At 32.1% G+C, this 18,377-nt stretch overlaps 10 protein-coding genes and 3 pseudogenes across 13 annotated transcripts, besides 8 other annotated features; 7 read left to right on the forward strand and 6 right to left on the reverse strand.

The window, feature by feature from the left end:
- Positions 1-11,018: part of a mobile genetic element that runs on past the window's edge.
- Positions 218-592, reverse strand: TVAGG3_1091430 (uncharacterized protein; the record flags this gene model as incomplete). Its single annotated transcript, XM_051257028.1, has 1 exon — positions 218-592. One exon carries the CDS (start codon positions 590-592, stop codon positions 218-220), a length of 375 nt encoding a protein of 124 aa, XP_051075749.1.
- Positions 700-1,206, forward strand: TVAGG3_1091440 (annotated as a pseudogene). The gene has a single exon. A coding segment is annotated over exon 1 (507 nt).
- On the forward strand, positions 1,219-1,527 carry TVAGG3_1091450 (uncharacterized protein; the record flags this gene model as incomplete). Its single annotated transcript, XM_051257029.1, has 1 exon — positions 1,219-1,527. The coding sequence occupies one exon, from the start codon at positions 1,219-1,221 to the stop codon at positions 1,525-1,527; it is 309 nt and encodes a 102-aa protein (XP_051075750.1).
- On the reverse strand, positions 1,632-2,105 carry TVAGG3_1091460 (uncharacterized protein; the record flags this gene model as incomplete). The annotated part of the gene is made up of 1 exon (XM_051257030.1): positions 1,632-2,105. One exon carries the CDS (start codon positions 2,103-2,105, stop codon positions 1,632-1,634), a length of 474 nt encoding a protein of 157 aa, XP_051075751.1.
- Positions 2,197-3,059, forward strand: TVAGG3_1091470 (annotated as a pseudogene). The gene has a single exon. A coding segment is annotated over exon 1 (863 nt).
- On the reverse strand, positions 6,138-6,685 carry TVAGG3_1091480 (annotated as a pseudogene). Its single transcript has one exon. A coding segment is annotated over exon 1 (548 nt).
- TVAGG3_1091490 (uncharacterized protein) lies at positions 7,022-7,294 on the reverse strand (the record flags this gene model as incomplete). Its single annotated transcript, XM_001305247.2, has 1 exon — positions 7,022-7,294. One exon carries the CDS (start codon positions 7,292-7,294, stop codon positions 7,022-7,024), a length of 273 nt encoding a protein of 90 aa, XP_001305248.2.
- Positions 8,953-9,375, forward strand: TVAGG3_1091500 (uncharacterized protein; the record flags this gene model as incomplete). Its single annotated transcript, XM_051257031.1, has 1 exon — positions 8,953-9,375. The coding sequence occupies one exon, from the start codon at positions 8,953-8,955 to the stop codon at positions 9,373-9,375; it is 423 nt and encodes a 140-aa protein (XP_051075752.1).
- Positions 9,406-9,864, forward strand: TVAGG3_1091510 (repellent protein 1 family; the record flags this gene model as incomplete). The annotated part of the gene is made up of 1 exon (XM_001293908.2): positions 9,406-9,864. One exon carries the CDS (start codon positions 9,406-9,408, stop codon positions 9,862-9,864), a length of 459 nt encoding a protein of 152 aa, XP_001293909.2.
- TVAGG3_1091520 (uncharacterized protein) lies at positions 9,913-10,149 on the forward strand (the record flags this gene model as incomplete). Its single annotated transcript, XM_001299205.2, has 1 exon — positions 9,913-10,149. The coding sequence occupies one exon, from the start codon at positions 9,913-9,915 to the stop codon at positions 10,147-10,149; it is 237 nt and encodes a 78-aa protein (XP_001299206.2).
- Positions 10,314-10,748, reverse strand: TVAGG3_1091530 (uncharacterized protein; the record flags this gene model as incomplete). Its single annotated transcript, XM_001293906.2, has 1 exon — positions 10,314-10,748. The coding sequence occupies one exon, from the start codon at positions 10,746-10,748 to the stop codon at positions 10,314-10,316; it is 435 nt and encodes a 144-aa protein (XP_001293907.1).
- Positions 11,019-11,180: 162 nt separating the features above from the next.
- TVAGG3_1091540 (single helix bin domain-containing protein) lies at positions 11,181-11,453 on the reverse strand (the record flags this gene model as incomplete). Its single annotated transcript, XM_051257032.1, has 1 exon — positions 11,181-11,453. One exon carries the CDS (start codon positions 11,451-11,453, stop codon positions 11,181-11,183), a length of 273 nt encoding a protein of 90 aa, XP_051075753.1.
- Positions 11,454-11,508: 55 nt separating this feature from the next.
- Positions 11,509-11,813: a mobile genetic element.
- A 1,416-nt stretch (positions 11,814-13,229) lies between these two features.
- Positions 13,230-13,279: a mobile genetic element.
- Positions 13,280-13,638: 359 nt separating this feature from the next.
- Positions 13,639-13,688: a mobile genetic element.
- A 197-nt stretch (positions 13,689-13,885) lies between these two features.
- Positions 13,886-15,327: a mobile genetic element.
- Positions 15,328-15,489: a mobile genetic element.
- A 1,359-nt stretch (positions 15,490-16,848) lies between these two features.
- Positions 16,849-17,073: a mobile genetic element.
- A 744-nt stretch (positions 17,074-17,817) lies between these two features.
- Positions 17,818-17,976: a mobile genetic element.
- A 206-nt stretch (positions 17,977-18,182) lies between these two features.
- On the forward strand, positions 18,183-18,377 carry TVAGG3_1091620 (uncharacterized protein; the record flags this gene model as incomplete). The annotated part of the gene is made up of 1 exon (XM_051257033.1): positions 18,183-18,377. A coding segment is annotated over one exon (195 nt), but the record flags the coding sequence as incomplete, so codon positions are not given.

The raw sequence follows: 18,377 nt of genomic DNA on the forward strand, positions 1-18,377 counted from the left end.
AGAAGAAATAAAGTAAATTTTTTATTTATTCCCGTGGAAGATAGAGCACTTTTATGACACTTTTTATTCACGACAAACAAGACAAATAAAGAAAATAAGAAAATACGGCGCTGTCGCGGTTCGAACCACAGACCCTGACCCCTCCATAACACCTTAGACCACTGTGCTACGTAGCCTGTCGACATAAGATTTTATAAATTGCATATTTGACGTAAATTTATTTCCATCTGGCTTCCCACTGCATAAGATATTCATACGTGTTTGTAAGACATTCATTAAACTTCTTTTCTATTGCATCTAATCTTGCGTTATTTTTTTCAATAACTTGTCTGTATTCTTCATCATCTCCAGCAGTGTTTGGGTCTTCACGTTTAAAATATTCATTGTTAACCAATTTTTTATCTACAAATTTTATTAGTGTTTGATTCACTTCGTTATGATAACGGTCATATTCTTTCAATACGTAAGTGAAGACAAAATGCGTCGTACCTTCAATCTTAAAGCTTAAAGAACTTTCAACACAGTTTTGAGGGTCTGTCAGTGCGTCAATGAGATAGTATTCGAAGTCAGTCAATAATCTTTTTAAAGTCATTTCATACAGGATAAAATTTAATGTTGTGAAGAAATAGTGTTTATCTCAGAAAAAATAAAGTTAGTTTTTATTTTATTTATTTTTTTATCCTGTATGTAAGAACAGTAATGTCAACATTAGAGAACACAACAACTGCTATCGTTCATGAAGCCATAAATGAAGAATACGAATACATACAATATAACAAACAATTGAGACTCATTCGTTCAGTCAAAGATGATATGTATCAAATGCAAAGTATAATGAACGCTCTTCGTTCTACAAAGCAAGCATATCATTGGTTTGAAAACCAACAGGCAAAAGAACTTTTAGAAGAATTTCCTCATATGATTGCTTCCCTCGGAAAACCGAGGGAAGAGATTCCGTACGAAAATCGCAAGAATTTGGCACCTGGTTTGAAAGGTTATTATGTTCATAGACTTTTAGTAAATGCTGTAGCAATGTGGGCTTCACCTCGTTATGCTTGTTATATTTTCATGATGTTAGATGAACTATATAAAGCAGAACGTGGAGAGATGGAAAAGAAACTTCAAGCAAAAGATGAAGTCATTGAATCCAAAGACAAAAGCATACAGAAAAGAATACCACGTTCAGTACCAAAAGGAAAGGAAAAGAGTTATAAGTATATGATTTATACTGAAGAGTTGGAGAAAGAAGAAGATAGAGATATGGTTATGTTGCATTTAGTCAGAAGAAACAACAAAAGCTTTTACGACCTTGCTAAAATATATAAATCTGACAGAAACTGGTTCTATCGTGAAAACTTACCGATTTCAATGACACCGAATGAGCAAATAAAAGAAATTGTCAAAAATACTCTTCCTCAAACACACTATGACATCAAAGGTTGCACAATACTTACCTTCAAAGAAGACTTAACATTACTGAAGGAAAAAATAACAGAATATTTCGATAACTTCAAAGAGGAAGAATGAAGTCACGACAACATTAACGAAGAAGTCACGACAACATTAACGAAGAGAGAATGAGGTGAAAAAACAGGTGATATCTCACCTCTTCACCAAAAATATATTTTTGGTTAAATAGCTTCAGGGTCAATTTCTTCAACCATTTCACTTCCTTCGTCAATGTCAATTGAAGCTTCTTCAACCTTTGGTAAGAACTTTTGTATAACATCTTTGTTCGTTATTGTCTTCAGAGATGAAGGATAATATTTCACAGATGTTTCACCCTTCTTATATTCTTTCTGTTCGGAAAGATTCATAGCAATACTGAAGAAGTCAATGTTGGAGTTCTTTATGACAGTATAGTGTGTATCTTTGACATTCACGAAGAAACCCTTTTGTTTCAAAACTACTGCTAACTCTTGTGAAGTATAACGTTTGCGGTCAATGACGATAGCTAATGGTCTGACATACTGACCAAACTTAGATTCTTTCACAAACTTCTTGTTAAAGATAACATTAACGTTTGAAGCATTATTGAACTCATTCTTGATGGCAGTAGCGAGAGCATTGTATGAAAAGAACTTGCAATCTTGCATGTGTTTCATTAAAATAAAAATATTAAATTATTTTGAAAAATAACTTAAAAAAAATCTAATCTAATTTTTTCAAAAAATATTTTTTTATTTCCTACTAAAGATGTATCGGAAGTTGTCTAAGTTAGAACACTCGGAAATAAAACAACTTCTTACAGAAGCTAATATAGATGTTGCAAAGCATTACGCAACAAACAAAAAAGCACTCGCTGACTTCATTAAAGACTATAATGGTGCAATAAGTTATGATAGAATTCATGAGTTCATAAAGCCGCAACGCGGCGAGGACGAAGTCCATGCAAGAGCATTTCCTTTAAATGACATTGCTATTGACTTATATCATAGACGTTCAGTACCTCATGAAGTAAGAAGAGAGATGTTTGACATAACAAATGCAAACGTTGGTGAAACAAGAAGAGCTGTACCTCATGAAGTAAGAAGAGAGATGTTTGACATAACAAATGCAAACGTTGGTGAAACACGAAAGAGAGATGACACACTGAAACAACAGAGAAGAGAGATGTTTAAAAGTGCTATAGAACAAGTTCGCAAAGCTAACGATGTCATTCGTTCCATTGACGACAAACCAAAAGAAGGTGAGAGATGGTTAAAGAAAGATGAAGAGAATAGGAAGAGAAATGTGAAGTCAGGCAATAGACTCATTGACTTTAACATCGAAGCTTTAGATGAACCAAACAGAGACTACTTACACAAACATTTCGGTAAGGTTTTCATGAGACTCTTAGAGAAAATTAAAATAAACTCGCAACAGAGATGGATGGTATGTTATAAACTTGGTGGAAAGTATGAATGTTCTACGTTAAACCTCAATAATATTGGAACATTACTACATCAGCTCTTGAAGGAGAACTTTATATCAGAGATAGAAGCAAATGCTGCAGGTATTGTTGAAATGCACTATGACTTCTTCTTGACAAACATAAAGAATCTTACCGAAATAAAGATGTATGATTTAACAGAATATGAAGGCTTAACGATGTCAGATGTAAAGAAAGGCAAACCAAAAAAGAGACCATATAGAGATGAAAGCACACTGACAAATGACCAGAAAGCCATTTTGGAAGCTCTTAAGCAAACAGGAAACCCAGCACTTATAGAAAGCTTTTGGAAAGATAATGGTGAAAAGAAGTTTTATAAGAAGAGAAGCGGTCAGTTCTGGAAGTATCTTTGCACATTACCTATAAATCTTGAACGCTACCAAATCTTCAATGAACTGAACAAAAGAACTGCAACACTTATGACAGAGGACAATTGTTTCGTTTATGCTTGCATTCAGGCTGGAGTAAATGAAGAAACTATTGACCACATGAGAGAAGTCATTCGTGTTAGAGACTTTCCTCAAAGTAAAGTACAAGAAATTTCCGATTCAACAGGTATAGCATTTAATGTTACCATTGGTTATTTCAATGACTCAAGACATAATGAAATAAAGAGATATATACCAAAAGAATGCGAAACTGTTAGAACTATTGACTTACTTCTTGTTGAAGACCACTACATGCTAAATGAAAGATTACCAATGACAACATACTTCATTCGAAACTATATAGAAATCTCAAAGCTTGTGGTGGAATGAACATTGAGAAACAGATGAAGATTTATACAAAGAGAGAAGATAAATATGTAGTTCGTTATGATAGAACAACACCGTATGGGATGTTATGAAAACATTGTGGGAGTGCAAATATTTCGAACCTATTTCTTATGGAGAACTTTTCACATATACTACTGACTTATATAAACAGAACCTTGCACCATTTAAAGATTTGACATATGCTCCAAAGTATTGTGTACAACTGAAGAAGAAAGCAGAGTCAAAAGAAGTAAATAAAGCTAAATGTAAATTCATTCCTGAGCACGTTTTCTTTGCTGACTTTGAGTGTGCAGTACGATGGCTTTCATAAAGCTTTTAACATCTGTTATGACAGTGAAGATGGTTCAGTGAGTGAAAGCATTTGGGGTCAAAACTGTGCAACAGAATTTTTGGAAAGACTTCCTGACAAGAGTTTAATATATTTCACAACCTCAGTTATGACATAAACTTCATCTTAAGACACATGACAGAAGTGAAAGGAACTCCCATCATTAAAGGTTCACGAACAATGCAAATAACTGGTTTATATAAAGGACGGGCAATTATTATAAAAGACTCTTACAGTGTTATAAATAAGAAGCTTAAACTATTTCCTGCTATGTTTAACTTACAAACAGGACCGAAAGAAGTATTTCCATATAACTACTACAGCAGTGTTTTGTTAGCAAATGACAACAGAACTGGTGTCATTTCTGAAGCATGTAAGTTTATCCATGATGCAGATACATTCATGAAAAACATAGATTCCATCAAAGGTTGCAGAATAGATGAAAACCACTTCGACTTAGAAAAATATAGCACGTTTTACTGCAAACAAGATGTAAGAATTTTAAGAGAAGGTTTTGTAAAGTTCCGCAATGACTTATTGAAAGAGTTTGATTTAAACGTTTATGACTACGTTAGTATTTGTTCTATTGCTAACAAATTGTTTGAGAACAGAGTATACTTCCCGAATGGAAATCTTTATGACCTCTCAAATAAACCAAGAGAATTTATTTCGAGATGCATTCAAGGTGGAAGATGTATGTTGTCAGATAACATGAAACAAAAGAGCAAAAAGAAACTCATTGCTGACTTCGACACTGTTTCATTATATCCTTCAGCTATAGCAAGACTTTATACTTTAGAAGGTATTCCAAAAGTATTGAAGGAAGAAATGTTAAGCACAGAGTATCTCATGAGACATTTATTCGATGATGACCAAAAGGAACCCATTGGTGAAAAGTTTATGTCTGGCTTCTTTGTTCTCATTAAGATAACAGAGATTGGTATATCCCCAGACACTTTCATTTAATAGTTTGCGACCCTGAACTAAATCCAGAACTTAACGTTCCAAGAAGTTCAAACACTTGCTGTCTCATGTATGTTGACCATATAACATTACAAGACCTCATAAAATATCAATGTGTCAAATGTGAAGTGTTGCAAGGATACTATTACGATGGAAACAGAGATATGAGAATAAGAGATGAAGTAAAGAAGTTGTTTGAGTTAAGGTTAAAGTATGAGAAAGAAGGAAACCCTTACAAGAAATTATAAAAACTCATTCTGAACAGCATTTATGGCAAAACTATTCTATCTCCTATTGAGTCAAAAATAACCATAGTAAATGACAAAGATGCTATAAGATATGCTATAAGAAATTACAACCATATAGTGAAGTTCGAAGGTTTGGATGGTTCAGATAAACTATTTTCAAGCTAACGAAAAGCATTTGCAGACACTTTAACTTCTGTCCACTTGGTGTTAATATTCTGTCTATGTCAAACGTATTATGAATGAAGTATTCTGTACTGCTGAAGATATGGGTCTTCAAATCTTTTACCAGGATACCGACAGTATGCACTTATATAATGAAGACATACCAAAGCTTGCAGCAGAGTTTTAAGAAGAGATATGGTCGCGAACTTATAGGAAAGAACCTTGGTCAATTTCATAGCGACTTTGCAGAAATAACACCTGGAAAACAAAGTTTAGCTTATAAAAGTATTTTCTGTGGAAAGAAGACCTACATAGACTTACTCACTAACGATTTAAATGAAGTGCATTTCACTGCAGAATGAAAGGCGTGAAGCAAGATGTTATTGCTTAACCGCTAATGAAATGTTTCCTGAGCTATACAATGCTATTACAATGAAGATAAGAACATTCACATACCTGTTGGAACATATGACAAAGACTCTGAGTTCAGTTTAATGAAACTTTACAAAGCACTTTATGATGGTCAAGAGATTGCATTCGACTTATGTAAGTCATGTCAACCTTGCTTTGCTGAAAAGTTCAACTTTTCAATAACGACTAAAAAAGCTTTATTCGTAAGTTGAAGTTCTGAGGTCATTTATTTTTGTCAGCAATGAGGTCATGAATGAGGTCATTTATTTTTGTCAGCAATGAGGTCATTCGTGATAAAAATAAAGCTAGCGTAGATTTTACAATACTGCGATGGTAGAGTTTAAGAGTTGTGCTTCAATGTAGAGACAGTCCTTCCCATCTGGAGGCAAGAACACTGGACATTTATGGTCATGAGTGGAGAACATGTCTATCCAAAACTCACGATTGAAGCCAGTTAATTTATAGTATTTAGGGTTAGGAAGTGGTGAAGTTTTGTATGACCAATGAACTCATTTTCAACGCCTTTGGCTATATTAGAGTAAAGTATTGCTTGCTTTCTATCCCAAATGCCAGGTGTTACAATCTTTGAAAAATTCATTTTTCCTCGGAAGCATTGCATCATAATTGAAAACATTCTTAAAATCATCACTTGGTTCGGAGATTTGAAATCTTATACGTAATGGATTTTCTTTCTTTTTAGCGACTTCATTGAATGGTGAGAATACAATGAATTGACAGTCATGTGTTCCATCTTCATTTTCATTAAATTCATAATGAAAGTCTATAAGTTGTGGCTGACTACCTTCTTCCTTCAGTTGTGCAAGAAACTCACGTAAAGGCTGTAAAGTTTGTACTTCAATGTTGAACTTTTTCTCGAACATCTCATTAAATGAAATCATACATTGTTGCAATGTTGTATCGTCTTTAAAGTATTTGTATATGTGAATGTTTTGGGCGCTTAAAGACTGTTCGTCATTTTCTATCTCGACTTGAAGTATAAAGTCAACCTTTCTGAAAGCACGTGTTATATACATAGATGTTATGCCAATGTACTTCTCTTCATTTATGTTCACAATCCAGTCTGTTGGAAACTTAAACGTTTACTCTGTTCCCCTTTATTTTGACGTCAGGGTTTTTCACTACTGAACGCAACAGTTAAAGGTATTTGTCTATACATTTAATTCGGATAAAAATAAACCATTTACTCTTTCTTTGCTTCAGCTTCCTTTGCTTTTTGTTCTTCCTTTGCTTTTGCTTCTTCTCTAGCTTTTTTCGCCAGCAAACGTGGGTTCTTCTGTCTTCCAGCAGCTAATGCAGCTAGTTGTTTTTCACTAAGTTTTCTCTTTGGTCTCTCTGGCTTTTGTTCTTGTTTTTGTTCCTTCAGTTCGGATAAAATTTGCTCGCGAATTTCTTTCTTCAATGCTTCAACATCTATGACCCCTTGGGTCTTGTCCATATGACTTGTCTGAGTCATTTGACTGTAGATAAAAAACTAACTTAAAACTTTAACCGATGTAAAATGAGCTTGTCAAAATCAGAGCGAGAGTCTATTATATTAAATGACGCAAGAGGAATACAACATCCTTTCTATTACGTAAGTCAGAGTAAAGATGGTAAAATATACGTAAGAAAAAGAAAGGTACCATTAGCGAATGCAGAGAGCGACAACATTAAGGTGCATGGCAAGGGTGAAGTCCACGAAGCCCATATAAAACCTTCTGTTCAAACTGAGCCACCAAAAGAACAAGAAGAAAAGAAGCCAGATGTACTTTCAATAACGAACCAAGAGCTTATTGCAAAGTTCGTGAATTTCATTGAAAAAACAACCGAGTCAAAGAATCCTGACCCGCCAGTGAAAGAAGTTGAGACAAAAGAAATGTACAGTTCATTGAAAATGTCAAGAAACAACTTCCACCACGAATGCCAAGAAGAAGAGTGAGAATAATGAAGTAAATAGATATTTTTATCTGAAGTAAATACATGCAGAACGAACAGTTAAACGAATTTACTCCAGCAGAGCATATTCATCAGATTCGCTCATATTTCGATATCATAGACAATGCAGTTCAAATTGGTGACACTAATAGAAAATATTCTGACGCAAAGATTCCATCACAACCTGGAACTGCTAAAGATAACACATGGGTAACATTCAATCTCTCACCTCCTGGTGAAAATATGTTGGACCTTTACAATACATTCATTACGTATAAAATGGAAGGTCAATTTATTGTAGATAAAGAAATTGGTTCAGGTTCCAATAAAACAAACCCACCAGGATTTTGGATTGGTTTCGATGACGCTTTCTATGCAGTTGCTGGATATCAAATCCTTGCAAATGGTCGTATCGTATATTCTCAGACAACGCAAGAGAAGAAGCATATATAACTTCAAACTCACAAACTACCGAACAAATAAAGAAAGTAGATGTTTTTTCAAAGACTCGACATGAAGATGTATGGAGTCATTCGGGAACATGCAGAACAGGACAAATTGTTAGTGGTCCAATTACAGCAGGAAAATCATTTGATTTTAAGCTTCGTTTAAGAATTCCTGTTAGAAGATTCCTTCCATTAGAAGCTATTCGATTTATTCCAGCTTTTGCAGGAAACATTCAGCTTAAAGTAAAGTTCAGTAGCGACGCCTTACAATGCACATCTATATCTGTAAATGATATCATTGCTTTCAATCCAACTCTTAAAGTTGCATTTGCTTCAGATTCAAATCCACCGACAAATAAATTTGTTCCATGGAATGAACCATTCACTATGATAACGAAGGCAGTAGAAGCTAGTGGAACAGTTACTATTTACAACTGTAAACCAGCAACTATTTCGAACAAAGATGGATTTTAATGAATGTTTCATTCATCAAAGTCATTCTCTTTAGACCCTAACATTTATACAGAACTTGTAGAACATTATACAAACGAGGCTTTATGTTTTCCTGTTAAAGTTATGGATTGGATTCCTATGGACGGTTCATTCTCAAAGAAATACAGATAGTTCAAGTGCAACATTTACAGCAGCTTATACGCCTATTAATGTTAAAAGTATTTGGGCACTATTTAGAAAGAAAGACAACTATTATGTTAATTTTGAGAACCCTAAGTTTAAATATCTTCAGCTTTCCATGGGAGCTTATGGAAATATGCCTGCAGAACCTGAAAAATCATATGGACCTGTATTTTATGAAATGGTTGCGAACGCTTGCAATACAAACAATGATATGATAGGATTTAATGAAGATGTTATGAGGTCATTGGTGGATGATGGTAGTGTGGAACATAAATGGGATAGCTATGACAACACACATTTCTTATGTGGTTTTCCAACAGAAGTGGACTTTTGCTTCCAGCAAGGTCAAACATCTACTGCTCCAATAACATACAAATTGTCTGTTAAAGGACCTATTGAACTAGCAACTGAAAATGTACCAAAGCCACTTATTGGATTTATGAGGGATTGTTGCTTTGCAATACAAGTAAGACAGTCAGGCATACCAATAATAAGACTTGACGACTATAACTTAGCAACTGACGACAGTGAGGAATAAAGGATGAACGTTTATTTTTAAAGCTTATAAATGAGTTCTTCATCAAGCTCTCGTGAACCTTCACCATCTATGAAACAAACTTTACCAAACGATTATGGAGCACCTATTGAATATTTCTTACGAGCTGCACAATGGCAAAGAGCAGTCTCACCAAGGTTAGGTGTTCCACCAGCTCCTGTCAAAAATAGCATTTGGTCAAGTCCTTATATAAGATATGGTCTCCCACTAGGTTTGCTAGCTACAGCAGGAGCAGTTATGATGTTGAAAAGAAATAAAGCAAATGTTGTAAATAATACTGAAGTAGCTGAAGTTAAACAAACTCCAACGCCTTCGTCAAAACCAACGCCTTCACAAGCAAAACCTTCAATGACTCCTGAACCTATGGAAGTACAAACTCCTGTTCAAAAGTCAACTCCTAAACCGACTCCAACATTTAAACCAGAACCTACGCCTCAAATAAATCGTAAAACTCCTGCGTTTCCTTACTGAAAAAATAACGTTATTTTTATTTTATTTGAACATTTTTATTTGATTGAAATGACGACTAAAGTCACTGAAGCAATGAAACAAAAGTTTTTGGTAGAATACATTAAATCAGGAGCGGTTCCAGAAGGTTTTTACGTTCATACTATGAAGGATGGTAGAGTTCAGTTTAGAAAGATAAAGCAACCATTAGATAGAGAAGGAATTTTGAGAAAGATTAAACTTCATGAGGACAACATTGCTGAACTTAAGAAGAAGTTAGAAGAGTTGGAGAAAGGAAGAGAGTTATAAAGCAATGAATTCATGAGGTGAAAAAAGAGGTGAAAAAAGAGGTGAGATTTCACCACTTCACCTAAATTTATTTTTGGGCTATGTTTTCATACATGTGAGGGTGGTGATATCATTTATTTTTAAGTTTATTTTTATATAAATGACAGAACAAAAATATAACATATCTACTCAACAGGAATGAGACCCTTACTGACTATGTATTCGTTTAATGCTTGATGAAAACAATGGTACATATTATCGTATGGGTATACACAACGTCTGTTTCCATCGTCGTCGTATATGTAGAGCTCAAATCCAGTCCAACCTTCTTTTGTACAATATGTAGCTTTATTTAAGTATGCATTTATGTAGATAAGGCAATTTTCTTCATCGCTCCAGAAATAATTTTTGTTCTTTGTTGAAATAGTTTTCGTTCCTCTGCGACCATAAGGAATGTATGCAATGAACTTTGCGTCATAAGGGATTGTAATATATTCAGGGTTTCTTTCATCGTCAATGGGTCTGTCTTTGTTAAAATGCATGTTTCTCAGTTTTACTTGAGTTTTGAATAGTTCACGGAAACGTTCTGGGAAAGAATCATAGTAAATGTAGTCAGACATGTCTTTACAATGAAATAAAAAAGTTGGAAAAAAATAAAAATAAGGTTATTTTTTATTTAGTGAGGACGGTAGGGAATTTGTTAGTGAAGTCGTTTGTGAAAACGTTAGTGAAGTCGTTTATGTGTCAGATGGTTTTGTAAATATTTAAGGTTAAGTTGGTTTTATGGTTGTGTTGTAAAATATACGTTACCGGTTTCGTAAAGTGTCAAAACCGCTAAGTGGTGTACGGAGGCGCGCAGTGCCACAGTACACGACTTAGGGATACTAACTATACTCGCAAATACAAAGAATGAAGAGAACAATGAAAATGATCGAGTATGCAATAGAACAAAGAATTGAAGCACGCAGTCTGGTGCCTTGGTAACTTCTAAAGATCCCCACAAACAGTTAAGAATAAATACTTTTTTTCACTGGAAAAAAAATGATATTTTTTTATAAAGATAAGTATTTAATTACAGTAGTCAACAAGTGGCTTCTTTCTTTGTATGATGAGTTTGCAGTAATGAAGCGTTCGTGCCACATATCAGACTGCCTTCCCAACTGATCAACTCGAGATCTGAGATCAGAGATCTCTTCATCTTTGTAGTCGAGCTTGGTCTTGAGTAATGTTATGAACTCATTCTTCTGTTGTAGTTCCTCCGCCTGCTTTGTGATCTGCTGCTTTAGTTCCTCGAGAGCTACGTTTGACTCCTCCAGCTGCTTCAAATACTTGTGGCTGGTCTTGATTAAACGTAGAACTCGAGGAGTAGCTTGTGGACCCTCCCGAAATGCAAGGTTAAGATTTTAGCAGCGGACTAACTTTGACGTGTACATATATAATTGTTATACTGAGTACTTTCTATCTTGTGTTACTTATTTGAGTCTTAAGGCCTTTGTAGCCATTTTCTACCATAGAACTAGATATTTGGTCTCTTCATTAAATATATATAACTGTAAACTGCTTTAAATTCATTATCTTATTTAGATTAAAATTATATTTATATAAGATTTTCATGTTATTATTTCATCTTTATTATTTTTTTATTCCTTTGAAAAAGTGACACTGGATAGTTTTGTCCCTTTCTCGAGAATAGAAAAAGATTGGATTTTAACTTTCAAACATTTATATAGTTTTGTATATGGAAGCCTTTAAATACAATAATGATTATGGAGTTGTATTGCGAGGAAGAGGGATTCAAAGAAATTGACGAAGTTCCAGAATTTATTCAACAATTTCTTTAATCAATTTAAACAAAAACTATACCGAAACTTATCTTACCATCCAAATCAATCACAATTACATACGGAATAAACATTTAATCTTTTACCATTAAAATTATATTTATACGTTATTTAATTTTTTACGTCTAAGTTGAATAGGATAATAGCCGAAGAATAAAGTAACTTATAGTTTACAAGCTAAGGAACAAATCAGCATTGAAACTAAAAAATGCTGAAATATTATAATAAAATTGAAAAAATACTGTGATAGAATACCTAGTTTATACTAGATACTATTATAATATGAATTCATTTGTATTGAATATCGATAATAAAAATCGATGAAATATTAAATGAGAATAAATTAATAATGAGATTATAAATTAGAATTATTTCTCTTTTATTAAAATAAAAAACTTAGTTCTATTTTAAATTCGATAAAGAAGTACGAAAAAGTTGTATTATACGTATGATGTTGCCCGATGTTTGGTAACACTATTGTAGAATATAGCATATATGATAGAAAAGCAATATGCTTAATATCGAGTAATTTCAATTTTTTTCGAAGAATTATTCAAATAACGTTTTTTTTTAAAATGAAAAGATAAGCATACCATTATGCAGTAGTTTGCGCACAGTATACTATGCTGATGAAAGTTGGTCTCTAATTCGAAACTTGAGTCTGTCAAATTGACGTTCAAGTATTAAAAAGTTGTATTATATACGTATGATTTTGCCCGATGTTGGTAAACACTATTGTAGAATATAAGCATATATGATAGAAAAGCAATATTGCTTAATATCGAGTAATTCTAATTTTTTTACGAAATTATTCAAATACGTTATTTTTTAAATGAAAAATAAAGCATACCATTATGCAGTAGTTTGCGCACATATACTATTGGCTGATGAAAGTTGGTCTCTAATTCGAAACTTGAGTCTGTCAAATGAGCTTCAAGTATTAAAAAGTTGTATTATACGTATGATGTTGCCCGATGTTTGTAAACACTATTGTAGAATATAAGCATATATGATAGAAAAGCAATATGCTTAATATCGAAGTAATTCTAATTTTTTACGAAATTATTCAAATACGTTATTTTTAAAATGAAAGATAAGCATACCATTATGCAGTAGTTTGCGCACATATACTTTATGCTGATGAAAGTTGGTCTCTAATTCGAAACTTGAGTCTGTCAAATTGACGTTCCATTTTATTTTTAATCGATATTCAATACAATGAATTCATATTATAATAGTATCTAGTATAACTAGGTATTCTATCACAGTATTTCTTCAATTTATTATAATATTTCAGCATTTTTTAGTTTCAATGCTGATTTGTTCCTTAGCTTTGTAAACTATAGTTACTTTATAATCTTCGGCTATTATCCTATTCAACTTAGACGTAAAAAAATTAAATAACGTATAAATATATATTTTAATGGTAAAAGATTAAATGTTTATTCCGTATGTAATGTGATTTGATTTGGATGGTAAGATAAGTTTCGGTATATAGTTTTTGTTAATTGATTAAGAATTGTTTGAATAAAAATTCTGGAACTTCGTCAATTTCTTTGATTCCTTCTTGTGAAGCGTTGAAATTTCTTATTGACTCTCTTTTTATAACTTTTGAAGAAACCGTAAAAAATTGTGAAACATGCTTTTTAATTAAAAAACAATTTGATGAAAGCCATAAATTAATTTTAAAATTGAAATAAATTTTTGAAATCTATGATATTGAATAAAAAAATTTATAGTGTAGATATTGATATAGATATAGATGTAATTTAATATGATATTTTGATAAAATTTTTTTTTATCAAAACATACTGATAATAGGTTGACAATGTAATAGATATTTGCCTTGTAAATATATTTGGTCGGCAAAATAACCTAATACTCTTATTTTTAGTTCACTTCCACCATTTCGTCTTGAGTGGGGGACAAACTCGCCCATTGTCACTTTTCATTAACCTTAAACTTGTAATTTTCATTATTTTTTAATTAACCTTATTTCTTTCCCAATTCCTGATTTATTTAATTCACTTACTATTAAAAGTCACATTTTAATAAAAAATAATAATTTATTTATAGCATTTTTTACTATATTGTAATAAAATAATTATAATAAATTAAATGTTTATTAAATCAAATGTTTTCTTTGCAATAATATTTTTAATGTTGAGTAAACAATGTTGGGATCAAGTGTATCATTTTTCAACCTTTCTGAACAGCTTCAAGCATACTGATGCATTCGACTTTTTTAAATTGTGTCATTTCTTCGAAATCTCTTGTGACTTTTTTGATAACTTTAACACTTCTCTCTGAATCCAGACTTTAATTTGCAACTTAATCAGGAATGAAGGAACAAACTGGAATATAACTCGATGACAAGTTTCATCGAGTCGAAGATTGGTTGTACACCACTTGTGAGTGCCGGATACCATTGTGTCAAATTTTTTCTGAAATTAACTTAAAAGTACTAAGTAAGATTCATGAGATATAGACAAATATGTTTTAAACCAACTTATATTTTGTTGTACACCACTTGTATGTGCCGGATACCATTGTGTCAAATTTTTCTGAAATTAACTTTAAAAAGTACTAAGTAAGATCATGAGATATAGCAATATATGTTTAAACCAACTTATATTTTGGTTGTACACCACTTGTATGTTGCCGGATACCATTGTGTCAAATTTTTTCTGAAATTAACTTTAAAAGTACTAAGTAAGATCATGAGATATAGCAATATATGTTTAAACTAACTTATATTTTGGTTGTACACCACTTGTATGTGGCCGGATACCATTGTGTCAATTTTTTTTCTGAAATTAACTTTAAAAGTACTAAGTAAGATCATGAGATATAGCAATATATGTTTAAACCAACTTATATTTTGGTTGTACACCACTTGTATGTGCCGGATACCATTGTGTCAAAATTTTTTCTGAAATTAACTTTAAAAGTACTAAGTAAGATCATGAGATATAGCAATATATGTTAAAACTAACTTATATTTTGGTTGTACACCACTTGTATGTGCCGGATACCATTGTGTCAAATTTTTTTCTGAAATTAACTTTAAAAGTACTAAGTAAGATCATGAGATATAGCAATATATGTTTAAACCAACTTATATTTTGGTTGTTACACCACTTGTATGTGCCGGATACCATTGGTGTCAAATTTTTTCTGAAATTAACTTTAAAAGTAACTAAGTAAGATCATTTATTTTTGCAAAATATAATGCCAATATGGTTTCTTTTTGATTTTATCATTTATAAGCAAATCAGATTTACCCAAAAACTCCACTCCATAAGCGTTCATTTGCTAAAATTAAAAAGTGACAATGGGCTATGTCTGTCCCTTTCTCATTCAAATCACATCAAAAACAAAAACACATAAAAAATATTTTATTATACTCATTCGAAATTTAAAAATAAAAATTTATATATATTAATTTCATTAAATCAAGGATAAAAATCTCACCGGGAAAAATAACCTCAGTGTGATAAATTTATCACCGGAAAAATTTTACCAATGAAAAAACCAGAATTTTCGAAAAAGTGACACCAACTATTAAAGTGTTATTTTATTACTAGATTATTTACAAATTATAAGATAATATCATTAAACCGAATATATTTTTAATATAAATAAAAACTTTTTTATACAAAAAATTACAATCAATCGATAAAATTAATAAAACATTTATTTCCAAAAAGATTAAGTAATAGGTGGGATCCTGCATATAATATAATTTATGTCATTAAAGTTTACAAATTTTAGATGGACCACAGTGAGAAATGTGAGTGGTTAATTTAAAGGTGGTCTGATAAAGAAATCGAGGCTTACTCAACACAGCATGAAGCAGTTTTCTAATACACAATCTTACTAGTCGTGTTTTCGGTCGCCAGCGCTCTCATAGGGGTGCTGATTTCAAAAACCACCTACTTCAAATTATTCAACAATACTCAATGCAGCATGAGCAGCTACTTACTGCTGTATCTTACTGGTAGTGTTCTTCGCTTCTTACTATCAACTCTAAAACTAGTTTGATGGTATTAATATTCATATATAAATATATACATATAGTATACATAATAAATTATAGCATATCATGGAAATATATCATATTATACGAATGCCATTACCAATATAACATTTACGAATAGCGTCTACTATTACATCAGTAAATGCACATCCATTATATATCATAATATAAATATATACATATATAAAATAATACATATAAAATAGTCATAGCAGTATATAAATAGCTAGTAGCATTAAAAATCGTGCATTCACTCCTGAGCCTCAGTATTAACTATACACTTGTACATTGGACATCGTCTACTGGCAAAATATGCATGTATCTGTTTACGATCAGTAATTATCTGTTATCATATACAGAATAAAACTCTTGCAATTTGAGTATATTATTATTTTAATTTTTTAATCAATATATAATATATGATATAATATATAGTCGAATACTAAAGTAACTTACTGAAGTTAGAATTAGACGAGGTTAAAGTTTAGAATAATGTGGGAATTCAGTATAACAATTTCGCTGTAAAGGCGCGCAGATTACTTGCACTTGTCTTGATCAAATGACATCATGTACATCGCATGCACACAAATCCGCTATTTTATAACAGTTCAAAAACTAGAGGTGCAATAGGTTTTCTTTTGCTATCCAAAGTATTTTTGCTTTCTCGTATGAAGTATAGAGAACAATGCATAATACTTTGACCCTATCTTCATCTCTGACAGGTATGTTTTATAAACTATATGTCTATGATTTTAATCAATAGATGTACTTTTTAATTTGAAGTGAATTCAAAGAGCAACTATTAGATGATTTTCGAATTACAAAGTGATAAAAATGTGGTCAGACAGAAGTTTCCCGTCTGTTTTGCGAAGGGAATTGTGGCTATGATTGTACTGGATTCATGAATAGTACGATCATAGCCAACAATTCCTTATAACAGTAAGTCAAAAACTTGGGTGCAGATCAGTCTGATTGCACCCGTAAGTTTTTGAACTTTTCTCGAGGGAAATGAAAGGTAAGAGGTACTCCATTATTGAAATATTACCCTTACCTTCAGTTTCCTCTTGAACGCTTTCTGAATGTTATCCTCATTCGGCAGTCTCCCGGTACTGATCTAGATTGCTTTCAAGATGTAGCTGATGATCGAATGATACGCACACACTCAACTCCACTGTCGCGTTATACATCTTTCGACATGAGTTGCTGTCTATGACGTGATCCTGACCTAGGTTCTTCCGAAGCTCCTACGACACGAGTATGAGTAGAAGGACATGCCTGGACCCTCCGTATGCCACTGGCGCATCACACGCAGAGCAATGGCGTAACTTTACCTCATCCTTTACATCGGAATGAATTTTAAAACTTTCATAAGTCCCTGTTTGAAGGATCATTAAAAACTCACAAAATTATTATTTTATAATATAAATTCTTAGATTAATACATTCCGATATGTTAAAGTTGTCAAAAATGGAAGTGAACCGAATTTTCATAGCATTACATATACTATATATAACATATATAAATATATACATAATAGAATGTATAAATAATATACATACTATATAAATAATATACATATATAAATATATAGATATATAATAATATAGATATATAAATATATAGATATTAAAATATATAATATATAATATATACATATATAAAATAATAGATATATAAATATATGATATATAAATATATAACATATTATATATAGAATATATTAAAATAACAAAATACAATCAAAAAATAGTGTTTGAAATTTTAAGTTTTAAGTGTCACTTTTTTTCGTAAATTCTTAGCCAAAAACTCATTTCTTTAAAATCAAGGTTAAAAATCTCACCGGAAAAAATCAACCTCAAGTGTGATAATTATCAGGCCGAAAAATTTACAATAAGGTTAATACGAAAATATCGAAAAATCAACATTTAAGGTTTAATATTAAGAGTATGCACTTTTGTCCAGCTACTCAAAAATATCATTTTGCTTTTCAATTCGAACATAAAATCTAAATATTTTTAATTAATATCTGATTTACAGGCAATTATTATCCATTTATTAAAATTCTGACAAATTAAAATGGACCAAAACCATCAGAAATAAGTGTCAACCGTCGTTTTTGTTCACAAGAGAGATCGAGGTGGAGTCAACTATTTTTTCATGCACAACAATTTTTAATGGAAGCGAACAAACAAAGCTTCCTGCTAGGCTGTTGCCAATCCAGAAGCCAGAGGGTGACTGAAGAAACAGTCCTCTGGCGACGAAGGAAATATTTGATGGGTGGCGAGAGTCCGAAGGACCGAGGATCAAGATGCCCAGATCTCGATTCAACAAGCAAATCGGCAAAGGAAAACGGGGCCGTCGCACAAAGC

This window comes from Trichomonas vaginalis (genome assembly GCF_026262505.1).
Source record: "Trichomonas vaginalis G3 chromosome Unknown ctg_187, whole genome shotgun sequence".
Taxonomy (NCBI): domain Eukaryota; phylum Parabasalia; order Trichomonadida; family Trichomonadidae; genus Trichomonas; species Trichomonas vaginalis.